The sequence below is a fragment of the Myodes glareolus genome, chromosome 1, assembly GCF_982192425.1.
Source record: "Myodes glareolus chromosome 1, mMyoGla1.1, whole genome shotgun sequence".
NCBI lineage: Eukaryota > Metazoa > Chordata > Mammalia > Rodentia > Cricetidae > Myodes > Myodes glareolus.
In genome coordinates this window covers 70,815,526-70,827,147 of record NC_142026.1, presented here as the reverse complement: position 1 = coordinate 70,827,147, position 11,622 = coordinate 70,815,526, and the positions used below count along the sequence as shown (strand labels likewise).

At 47.8% G+C, this 11,622-nt stretch overlaps 1 protein-coding gene across 2 annotated transcripts; it reads left to right on the top strand.

Moving 5' to 3' along the window:
- The first annotated feature begins 4,042 nt into the window (after positions 1–4,042).
- On the top strand, positions 4,043–11,004 carry Aurkc (aurora kinase C). 2 transcript variants are annotated; one of them, XM_087909227.1, is made up of 7 exons: positions 4,043–4,327; positions 4,846–4,879; positions 5,101–5,292; positions 5,953–6,091; positions 8,829–9,025; positions 10,372–10,546; positions 10,731–11,004. In XM_087909227.1, the coding sequence occupies exons 2-7, from the start codon at positions 4,857–4,859 to the stop codon at positions 10,899–10,901; spliced, it is 897 nt and encodes a 298-aa protein (XP_087765353.1). In that variant the 5' UTR covers positions 4,043–4,327; positions 4,846–4,856; the 3' UTR covers positions 10,902–11,004. The 2 variants fall into 2 exon arrangements, with proteins under 2 accessions (XP_087765353.1, XP_048282958.1); XM_048427001.3 differs by having other exon boundaries at positions 4,054–4,327; positions 8,877–9,025.
- The last annotated feature ends 618 nt before the right edge of the window (positions 11,005–11,622 follow it).

Here is an 11,622-nt window from a genome sequence, read left to right as displayed (position 1 = left end):
AGCCCTGGCTGTTGTGGAACATCACTTCATTGACCAGTAGTCTGAAACTCAGAGATCTGCCTACCACTGCTTGCAGAATGCTGGGATTACAGGTGTGTGCCACCACCGTGCATTTTGAATAAGGAGTATTTTCCAAGCCAAATAAAGCAGAGGATAATAGCTCTCCCTAGTGTGGCTCTGTAGTTCTAATGTTTTCTTCTTTTTTTCTGATTTTTCCTCCACAAGGTCTGTCTACATAGCCCTATAGCTGAGCTGGCTCCGTGTTAAGAGCGCTGTTGTGCTTGCAGAGCACTTGCGTCTGGTTCCCAGAATCTGTATGATGGCTAACAGCCATCCCTAACTCCGTTTGCAACTAATCCCTGTGGGCACTAGCCATGCGCATCTTTAATCCCAGCACTCAGGAAACAGGCAGGTGAACCTATGAGTTCCAGGCCAGCTGGGGTACATAATGAGACCCTCTCTCCAGAGAAAAAGACGAGGAAGAAGAAGGCACCAAATGTAGTGTGCCTTCAACCCTAGCAATCATGAGGCTGAAGCAGGAGGATTGTGTAATGTTTGAGGCCAATTTATACTACCTAGTTTCAGGTTATCCAGGGCTACATAGTGAATTCCAGACCAACCTGGGCTACAGAGTGAGATCCTGTTTCAAAAAAAAGCTAAAGAAAAAAATAAATAAAACCCTAAGCAATAAAAATTAAAAATGGAGAGTTATATACATTTTGCTCTTCAGATAACTCTCTTAAAGCCATGGTTAATCTTTGTATACAGGCAATGTCACAGCAATTCTTTATTATACTTGATTGTCTGGGAGGAGGACACGCCTCAGTGTTCCTGTGGAAGGCGGAGGACCATTCTCAGGAGTCTGGTCTCTTTCCACTGTGTTCCCCAAGGATCAAACTCAGGTTGTGTGAAAGGAACGGTGGGCTGCGTTCCCGCCTGGCTCCCGCACGGCTAGCTTTACACCCGAAATAACAACACATAAATTGTATTCTTTTAAACACTGCCTGGCCCATTATTTTCAGCCTCTTATTGGCTAATTCTCACATCTGGTTTTTACCCATATTTAGTAATCTGTGTAGCACCACGAGGTGGTGGTTTACCGGGAAAGGTCCTAACCTACATCTGTCTCGGAGAGGAGAGTCATGGCGACTGCCTCATTGCCTTCTTCCCAGCATTCTGTTCTGTCTACTCCACCCACCTATGTTCTGACCTATCAGGCCAAGCAGCTTCTTTATTAATTAACCAATGAAAACAACACCTACATCAAGGTTGTCAGGTTTGGTAATGAGTGTGCCTTTACCCTCTGAGCTAGCTTACCAACCCTTTACAGCAACTTAGACTTTTATCAGTTGACTCAGCCAGTCAGGAATACAAAGAGACCCTGGAGTGATGGCTTCTCTCTCTTTCTGTGCCCCCTTAGTTTTTGATGTTTTCTCCCTTTTTGTTCTCTTAATTCCCTTCCCACTCTCCCTTACTCTGTCTTTTTTTTATTGTATTTATGTGTGTATGGATGTCTTGCCTATATGTGTATCTGTGCACCACATGCGTTCCTGGCCCAGAGACGCCTTAAAAGGGTATCAGACTCCCTGAGACTGGAGCTAGAGACAGCTGTGAGCCACCTCATGTCTGATGGGAGTCAAACCCAGTTCTCTGAAAGCAGCCAGAGCCCTTCATCTCTGAGCCTCCTCCCTAGCCTTGTCTTTTAAGATTTCTTTTCATACTGGTATTGAGCCCAGGTTCTTTAAAAACATGTTTTAAATTACATTTGTTTATGTGTGTGTGCGCATGGCACCTGTAGCAGCAAAGGACTTCCCTTCACGTGGATCCTGAAGTTCTGAGCATAGATGCTCAGCAGCGGCAGCAAGCATCTTTACCCACTGAGTCATCTCGCCGGTCCTGAACCCAGCTTCTTGCACGCTAGGCAAGCAGTGCACCACTGCACTATGCCCCAGGCCTTTTTACTGTTTTGAGTCAGGGTCTCACTAAGTTACCAGGCTAGACTTGAACTTTCTTGCTTTCTCGTTGGACTGAAGAAATGACTGAGTAGTTAAGAGTGCTGTCCCCTCTTCCAGAGGCTCCTGATGTGATTCTCAGCACTAATGGCTGCTCACAACTGTATGTCACAGCCGTGCCAGGGCATCTGATAGCCTGTTCTGGCCTCTTCAGGCACTAGGCATACATATGGTGCACAACACATTCAGGCAAAATGTCCCAACACAATCAAAGCAAATCATTTTTCAGCGTGCATGTGGGTACACATGCCAATGTCTGGAGGTCAGAAGACATTTCTGGAGCTGGTTATCCCCTTTCACAAGTGTGTTCCTGTGATCTAAATCAGGTGACCAGACAGCAAGCACACTTATCAGCCGAGTTCTCTCGCTTGACCTTTTTATCTTCCTGCCTCAGCTTCCCCAGTAGGTGGAATTGCAAATCTGCACCACAAAGGAGGCCTGGGTAATATTTTTTTATCCTTCTAGTCTGCCTCAGAAGTAACTGGCATGGGTAATCTGTCTAAGGACAAAGGAAAAGGAAGACAATCTGTCTTAAAGTTAAGAGGACAGGGACTGGGGATGTGAGAATGTTTGACTAGCATGAATGAGGCCTTGGTTCACCCAGTTCTGCAACACACACACACACACACACACACACACACACACACACACACACACACGGCTGCCCTTCCAGAGGATCCAGGTTCGAGTCCCAGCACCCATGTGGAGCTCACAACATCTGTAACTCCAGTCCTATGGGATTCAATGCTCTCTTTTGGTCCCCAAGGGCACTGGGTAGTCATGTGGTACGTAGACATACATGCAGGAAAAAAAATACATATTCATAAAACTAATGAAAATAATTTTTAAAAATAAATGAAGAGCCAGGGGTTTCTCATCTGTAGAGTGTAACACAAGCCTGTGTTCAATTCCCAGCACCACACAAGAGCCGGAGCCCTTCCCCCTTCCTTTAAAACAAGCAGTTATAAGTTCTTTCTGGAGACGTTGTCTCCTCTGTTCTTCACAGCAGTTATCACTGCCTATCAGAAATCCGCTTGCTTTTTTTTTTAAATTTTTATTTATTTATTTATTTATTTTTTGAGACAGAGTCTCTTTACATAGCCCGGGCTGTCCTGGAACTTGCTCTGTAGACCAGGCTGGTCTCGAACTCAGAGATCCACTCACCTCTGCCTCCCAAGTGCTGGGATTAAAGGCAGGCACCACCACCTTTGGGCTTGACACTCTTGATAATTGACTGGGTTGGATTTTGCAATCTTACTTAAATTGGCTAGTCTGAAAAGAAGAAATAGAGGAAAGGGAAAGGGTTACTGCTCCAGGACATCGAATTCCTAAAAGAAAGCAGTGAGCCTTTGTGTAAACGAAAGTTTTACTGGGTAGGGAGGGTTAGAACACTTGACGGGGCCCTGGGCGGAGCACAGGCATTTGATCCCAGCGCTTCGGAGGCAGAAGCAGACGGATCTGCGTGTGAATTCCAGGCCAGCCTGGTCTAATAGTATCAGGAGATCCAGAGCTACATAATGAGATCCTGTCGGGGGACAGGGAAGGGGAACAAAACAAAAAACTAAAACCAGAACACACGTGTACAAAAGTCTTACAGGATGGACAGGATTTTTGTTTGTTTTGTTCTCCAAGACAGGGTTTCTCTGTGTAGCCTTCGCTGTCCTGGAACTTGCTCTGTAGACCAGGCTGGTTTCGAACTGTCTGCCTGCCCAGTGCTGCATGGACGGGATTTTTTTTTTTTAATATTTTAATTCCCTATCCTAATAAACACAAGTTTTATAGTACTTGATAGAAATGACACATATTTCTTACAGCGAGGCCCCTGAAGTTGATTGACATTCATTTGTACGCGCACTGACACGCACAGCTCTTCGTGCTGACCTTTGAAATCTCGCTAACGCCCCTTCCCAGAGACTAGGTTTCCAGAGGCTGTCTGGTCCCGCCCCCACCATCCTATCGGCCGAGCGCCCTCGTGGCGGAAACTTGCTTCTCACGCTACCCTATTGGGTACGCCGTTGACGTCGGAAAGCTCAACCAATGGGAAGCCACCGGAGTCGGCGAGTCCGGGGCCAGGCGCTTTCTCCGAATGGCTTGAGCTCCGCTCGTCCTGGTTTGCGTGTAAGTGCGCAGCTCGGTTGTTTTAGCGGGCTGGGGCCTTCTGGACCGTCAGAGAGGCCGCCGCCGGAGCGTTACCCGCCCACCCCTTTCCTGGGGCCCCCGGACCCAAGCAGCTGGCGGGACTTCAGCTTGCCGTCACCTCTTCTCCAGAGTTCAGGGAAGACGCTGGCCGCCCTCGGGCGCAGCTTCGCCCACAAGTAAGAGGAATGGGAACCGGGGCCAAAGCCCAGGGTGTCATCCCGACACGGGGGAGGCCGAGGCAGATAGAGGCCCCTTTGGGCTAGTATAAAACCTTGTCTTAAACAGAAACAGGATACTTAGCGAGAGGAGGAGCAGAAAGGCTGAGGTCCCCCGTCAGGGTGGGTGACTTGGGCCCTGAAGACTTCAGTCTTCCCTTTCCGGCCCCTCCTCGGTTCTTTCTCCCATTTCTCCCTCCCCGCCCTTCTCCTACAGCCCTTCACTTTTTCCTTTCTCTCCCTTTTCCTCTTTCCCTTCCTCGTCCTCTCCAACTTCCCTCACTCTCCCCCCACTTCTCTAATACTCTTAACCTCTCCCTTCTCCAATCTCTAACAGCGTTTCTTGTAGTCTAAGTGGGCCTCATAGTAGATATGTAGTGGAGAATGACTGAACTTGTGATCCTCCTGCCTCCACGTCCCACAGATGGGATTGCAGTTAAGCATCGCCACATCCGTTTTTTCCTCCCTCTTACCTTTAGCGACTGGCCAAATGGAACCCAGCACCTCAACCAGGTGAGTGTCTTGCCATGGTTTCTAGAAGGAGGAAGAAGATGGGACTCGGGTGAAGAAGCTGGGCAAGTGGAGCACTGGCTAATGAGTCCAAAACGCTATTTCCTCCATTGAACACCCTGTGCTGGGGCTGTGGTCAGAGTGAACGGCGGGGTGGGGGGGGGGAGTATTTGGGGGGTTCCCTAACCCGCTAATCTCTGAATGTGTTTATCTCTTCTCTTTAGGAGGCCTTTCACCATCGATGACTTTGAAATAGGGCGTCCTCTGGGCAAGGGGAAATTTGGAAATGTGTACCTGGCTCGACTCAAGGAAAACCATTTCATTGTGGCCCTGAAGGTCCTCTTCAAGTCCCAGATAGAGAAGGAGGGATTGGAGCACCAGCTTCGACGGGAGGTGGAGATCCAGGCGCACCTACAGTAAGCATGGTCTGTGTGGGATGTCCAGCTGGGGGTTGCAGGCTTCTGCTTTCCTCTTGCTGACCTGATCTCTGAACGTGGCCTTCCCCACGAGTCCTAAAGAAACTCTCTGTTTTCACCTTGAAGTTTAGACCATGTAACATTCTCTCCCAGTATCGGACACACCAGTCTTGTGTGTGTACATTTGTGAAGGTCAGATGTCAAACCTCCAGTATTGCTCCTCAGGTGACAGATCACTGAGCTTGAGGCCAGCCTGGTCTACATAGTGAGTTCCAGGACAACCAGGGCTACACAATAGACATACGTAGTTGAATTTTTGTTTGTTTTGTCTTGATTTTTGAGAAAGGTTTCTCTGTGTTACCCTGGCTGTCTTGGAACTCGCTCTGTAGACCAGGCTGGCCTTGAACTCGCGGAGATCCGCCTGCCTCTGCCTCCTGAGTGCTGTGATTAGAGACGTTTGCCACCATTCCCCAACAGAAGTAGTTGTTGTTTTAGTTTACTAGGGGATGGAGCAGCACGTGGGCCGTGTGTGTCGCAGTGTGGAGAACAACGTGCAGGAGTTGGTTCTCACCTTCCACCATACTGGCAGGCTTGGCACCAAGTGCCTTTACTTGCTGTGCCTTCAGGCCTGCCCCGACTCTTCCCTCATTCCTCCTTCAGACACCCAAATATCCTACGCCTGTACAACTACTTCCATGATGCTCGCCGGGTGTACTTAATTCTGGAATATGCTCCACGGGGCGAACTCTATAAGGAGCTTCAGAGAAACCGTGTGTTAGATGAGCAGCGTACAGCCACGGTGAGGAGAGCTCTGGGGCTCTAAGGGTTGAGCATGTGATGAATTACTGTTTGTGGCTGCCAATATCCCCTTCCCACTTTTTCTTAATTTATTATTATTATTTTTTTATTTTTCTTTTATTTAATGTGTGAGTGTTTGACTACATGTATGTCTTTGTACCACACGTGTGTCTGGTGCTGGAGGTGAGAAGAGGCCATGCGATTTCCTAGAACTGGAGTTACAGACAGTTGTGAACTGCCATGTAGGTACTGGGACTTGAACCTGGGCCCTCTTGAAGAGCACCCAGTGTTCTTAACCACGGAGCCATCTCTCCAGCCCCCTTTTTTGTTTTTTTGAGACAGGGTTTCTCTGTGTAGCTTTGGAGCCTGTCCTAGAATTTGCTCTATGGACCAGGCTGGCCTTGAACCCACATAGATCCTCCTGCCTCTGCCTACCAAGTGCAGGGATTAAAGGCATGTTCTACCACCACCCGGCTTAATTTATTATTATGTGTATTTGTGTGTGACATGGGGGGGGGGACATACATGCCACAGTGCTCATATGGAAGTCATGGAGGGAGGAGTCCACTTTCTATCTCCACCTTTACATGGGTTACAGGGCCACCAGGTCACCAGCTTATAGGAAGCTCAGGTCACCAGGCTTGCACAGCAAAGCTTCCCTACCCACTGAGGTAACTTGCTGGCCTTCATCCCCCCACTTTCTTTCTGAGTTGGAAACATTGCTAGGTAGCCCAGGCTAGCTCAGACTTCACCAGAATCTCCAGGCTGATCTGAAATTTGTGAGTCTCTTGGGAGCCCCACATGTGTTGGTATTATAGACATAGGCCATTATACCTGACTCAGGGTGATATATTTTTTTCCTGAGGTAGGATCTTTCTAGATAGCCAAGAATGACTTGCAACTTCTATATAGCCCAAGCTGGCCTTGAACTTGAAGCGTTCTGAGTACTAGGATGACAGGCATGCGCCATGGCACCCAGCTTTAGACTGTTTTTATTAGGATTTTTTTCTGGGGTGCTGAGATGTAACTTGGTCGTCCACTTTCTTGTCTAGTGTGTGTACAGCCCTGGGTTCGGTGGGTTTTGGTTTGTTTGTTTGTATTTTGGTTTTTTGAGAGAGGGTTTCTCTGTTAGCTTTGGAGCCTGTCCTGGAACCAGCTCTTGTAGACCAGGTTGGCCTTGGACTCAGAGATCTGTCTGCCTCTGCCTCCCGAGTGCTGGGATTAAAGGTGTACACCACCACTGCCCAGCTCAGCCCTGGGTTTGATTCCCAATGTAGTTCTAGAATATTAGTGTTCATAGTTTGGGAAATTTTTTTTTCTTGAAAACAGAGTCTCAGCTATGTAGCTGAGTTGGGTGGTTTTGTGTGCCAACTTGACACAAGCTGGAGTCATCAGAGGAAGGAGCTCAGCCAGGAAATGCTTCAGTGAGATCAGCTGTAAGGCATTTTCCCATTTAGTGCTCAGTGGGGGAGATCCCAGCACAATGTGGGTGGTGCCATCCCTGGGCTGCTGGTCCTGGGTTCTTTATGAAGGTGGACTGGGAAGCAGGCCAGTAAGCAGCTCCCCTCCATGGCCTCTGCATCAGCTCCATCTTCCAGGCCTGTCCTTATTTCCTAAGGTGATGAACAGCAATGCTGAAGTGTAAGCCTAATAACTCCCTTCCTCCCCAGCTTGCTCTTTCTTTGGTCATGGTGTTTTGTCACAGCAATAGTAATTCTAACTAAGACAGTAGCCATGACTTGGTAGACTCTATGCAGTACGGACTGGTCTCAAACAGAGATCCGGTTGCCTCTGATGCCTGAATGCTGGCTACTGCACCATACCTGGAGTCTTTATATCAAGCATCTGATATAACTTGGACTGGAAAGCTGGCTCAGTGGGTAAAGATGCTTACTGCCTAGGCTGAGCACATAAGTTTGGCCTCCTGGGACCCACATGGTAGAAGGAGAGAACAAATCCAGAAGGTAGTCCTGGGACCTGTGCATGCACAAAACAGAAATATAATAATAAACATGAGAACAGTATATAAAAGGTCCAACTCTGTGATACAGAAAATGAAACCATAAGCATATATTGGAAGGGTGGTTTTGCAGGCCTATAATTCCAGCACTTAGAAGGCTGAGGCAGAAGGATCAGGAGTTCAAGGCTAGCCTGGTTCATGTCAAATTCCAGGCCAGTGGGGTTACATAGTGAAACCCCCCCCCCAAAAAAAGTTACCTAGGATTTTATAGGGCGCTGAAAGGGAAGCCATAGCAGCCATTATCCCAGCAGCAGTAGTTGGGCCAACTGGACATCAAAATGAATGTTCCTTGAGATGGAGTCTTTGAGGGATTATCTGATTGGCTCAGCAAAGGTTCTGTATCTGACCACTTAAGTGTGCCAAGTCCATGGGGAGGACCTGCCCATTTTAGTGTCCATTCAGAACTATAACCATGGTGCTATAACCTTTAATCCCAAACTCAGGAAGCAGAGGCCTGCAGAGCTCTTGAGTTTAAGGCTAATCTGGGCTGCCTGTACAGCGAGACAACAGACAAGGTGGATGGACAGAAAGGAGCCAGGCTGAAGACTGTGCTCTAGGCTCCACATATGCATGTGTGTACACATAGAGAAGTACTGGGATTATTAATCAGGGCTCCACATATGCGTGTGTGTACACATAGAGAAGTACTGGAATTTTTGGTCAGGAAAGGAGATTGCTTTGCAGTCTTAAAATTCATGATGCCTGTTCTACCTCGCAGGGAGGCCGTGCAAGTCTTTCCCCTACCAGATTGCTTTTGTTCACACAGATAATAGAGGAGTTGGCAGATGCCCTGACCTACTGTCATAAGAAGAAGGTGATTCATAGGGACATCAAGCCAGAGAATCTCCTGCTGGGGCTCAGGGGTGAGGTGAAGATCGCAGACTTTGGTTGGTCTGTGCATACCCCCTCTCTCAGGTAGGTCAGGTGTGATGAGGGTGGGACCCTCCTACCATTGAGGAATTTCCTAGGTGAAATCATCTCACATGTTAAGAGCCAGATACAAACTGGAGCTTGTATTTGTGCACCTGTTTTTCCAAATGCATACATCTAAAATGCGTTTGCAGAGTGAAAGAGTTGGGTGGAGTGATGGGTCAGTGGGCAAGAGCATTTCCTTTGTAAGCACAGAGTTGAGGGGTGGAAATAGGCAGCTCCTGGAAGCTTGCTGGCCAACCTGCCTGGCAGAAAGAAATGACTGGTTAAGGTTCAGAGAGAGACCTTGCCTTAAAGGAATAAAGTGGAGAGCAATAAAGACAATGAGTGTCCTCTGAGTGTCTGTGTGTGTGTGTGCGCGTGTGTGTGCGTGTGTGCGTGCGTGTGCGGTTCTGGTCTTTATTAGTGTGTGCCTTTGCCAAAAGATTCCATGTAAATTAGCGTTCCAGGAATGATTTTTCTGTATTGATAGCTACATTTGCTTGGATCCTCATGATATATCATCATTATGTTCCAAATCTTTTTCCTCCTCACTCTATAGATCAGGTTGGCCTCACACTTAGAGCAATCCTCCCGTCTCAGGTGTCATTTACTACACCTGACTGAATAATTTTAAAGCATGGGATTAATGCATTTTCCTTTACAGTACTTGTCTTCTCTTGAGTTTTTGGGTTTTGGTTTTGAATTTTTTTTTTAAGATTTATTTATTTATACAGTATCCTGCCTGTAGGCCAGAAGAGGGCACCAGATCTCATTATAGGTGGTTGTGAGCCACCCTGTGGTTGCTGGGAATTGAACTCAGGACCTCTGGAAGAGCAGTCAGTGCTCTTAACCGCTGAACCGTCTCTCCAGCCCTGGTTTTGTTTGAATTCTTAATCTTATGTGTATGGGTGTTTTACCTGCGTGTGTGTTTTATACACACATGTACCTGGTGCCCAGTGCCCATGAAGGCCAAAGAGGACGTCAAATCCCCTGGAACTGGAGTTGTAGATGGTTATGGGCTACCACATGGGTGCTGGGAAGTCCATCTAGGGTCCTTTAAAAGAGCAGCCAGTGCTCTTAACTGCTGAGTCATCTCTCCAGCCCAGCCTTCTCTGAATGATTGACAGTTTCTCATGTTGTAGTCCTGCCTGGCTCTAGCTCATTCTAGCCTCAAACGTACAGTATTCTTTCCTACCTCCCAATTCTGAAACACCAGGATTAGATATGTGAGCCTCCTATACCTTCCCTGAATCTTCAAGAATTCTCTGTGTGTCCACATGTGTGCTCAACAGGGAAGATTTCCCTCAACTCTGCCCATGCTCAGCACTCCCTTCTGTGTCCTGCTCTAGGAGAAAGACAATGTGTGGGACTCTGGACTACCTGCCCCCGGAAATGATTGAGGGAAGAACGTATGATGAGAAGGTGGATCTGTGGTGTATTGGGGTGCTCTGCTATGAGCTGCTGGTGGGAAATCCTCCCTTCGAGAGCAGCACTCACAACGAGACATACAAACGCATCCTCAAGGTGAGATGGCCACATGTGCGGAGTCCCACACATCAGGAGCCAGACACTGCTAGCTGAGGGTTGGAGAGCTTACAGGAGATTGTCTGCTCTAGCCAGAAGGGTGCCTGAAGAGACCGACAGAACCCAGAGGAAATTAGCTAAAGAGATAAACTAGGTTGTCTTTCTTCTTCCCTGACTTCATTAGGTGGATTTGAGGTTTCCTCAGTCAGTACCTGTGGGGGCACAGGACTTGATCTCCAAGCTTCTTAGGTACCATCCCTCAGAACGACTGAACCTGGACCAGATCCTGAAGCACCGCTGGGTCCGGGACCACTCTCGTAGGATGCTGCCTCCCTCTAATCAGATGGCTTCCTGAGCTCTGTCTGCCTCTATTAGTTTGTGTTTTTCTCCAGGCTGTTACTTCATCTGTTTTGCTTGTTTTCTCTTGTAAGATGTGAATTAAAACTGATTAATATCAATCTGTTTGGTTGTGTGAATTAGCATGTCAATGTAATAGAATCTTTTGTCTTGTGTGTGTGGTGGGGGTGAAGTCCAGGGTTCCATATCAGTTATCTCCCTCTATTGCTCTCTGATTGGAAGCATCACCTCAGCCCCTGACATCCTTATCCAAAGAGTCTGGAATGTTTGGTTGGGGCTTCACCCCAGCTCCTGGTATCCATTTTGGAATGTTGGGTGGAAAGTTCCATTTCAAGCCCCCTGTCCTGGGAGTTGACACAGTCCAGACTCCACCTCTGAGAAATCCTGCCAAATGGTCATCCCCACCCCAGAGAAGGTCAAGACCACTCCCACAGGCTATTTAAACTGTCCCCCAGAGAATAAGCGTGGTCTCGCGGGTTTTTGTTTTCCCCCTTTCCGTGTCCCCCCACTGCCAGAGCCACCCAGGAGCACTGGCATCCATTAAACCTGGCTTCTAATTTGGTCTGATTTGGATTATTGTGTTGGTGGAGAGGTTTGTCGGACCAGAAAAACAAAACTCTCCAGCTCATTTTTTTGTTTTGTGTTTGGTTTTTCAAGACAGAGCTTCTTTGTGTTAACAGCCTTGGCTGTCCTGGAACTCCCTGTGTAGATCAGGTTGG

What these genes read in the sequence shown, in the direction of transcription:
- Aurkc (XM_087909227.1), top strand. Translation starts at nt 4,857, where the DNA reads ATGGAACCCAGCACCTCAACCAG. An exon ending in GAACCCAGCACCTCAACCAG is followed by an intron (nt 4,880 to 5,100) that starts GTGAGTGTCTTG and finishes TCTTCTCTTTAG; the next exon opens with GAGGCCTTTCACCATCGATG. An exon ending in CATACAAACGCATCCTCAAG is followed by an intron (nt 10,547 to 10,730) that starts GTGAGATGGCCA and finishes TGACTTCATTAG; the next exon opens with GTGGATTTGAGGTTTCCTCA.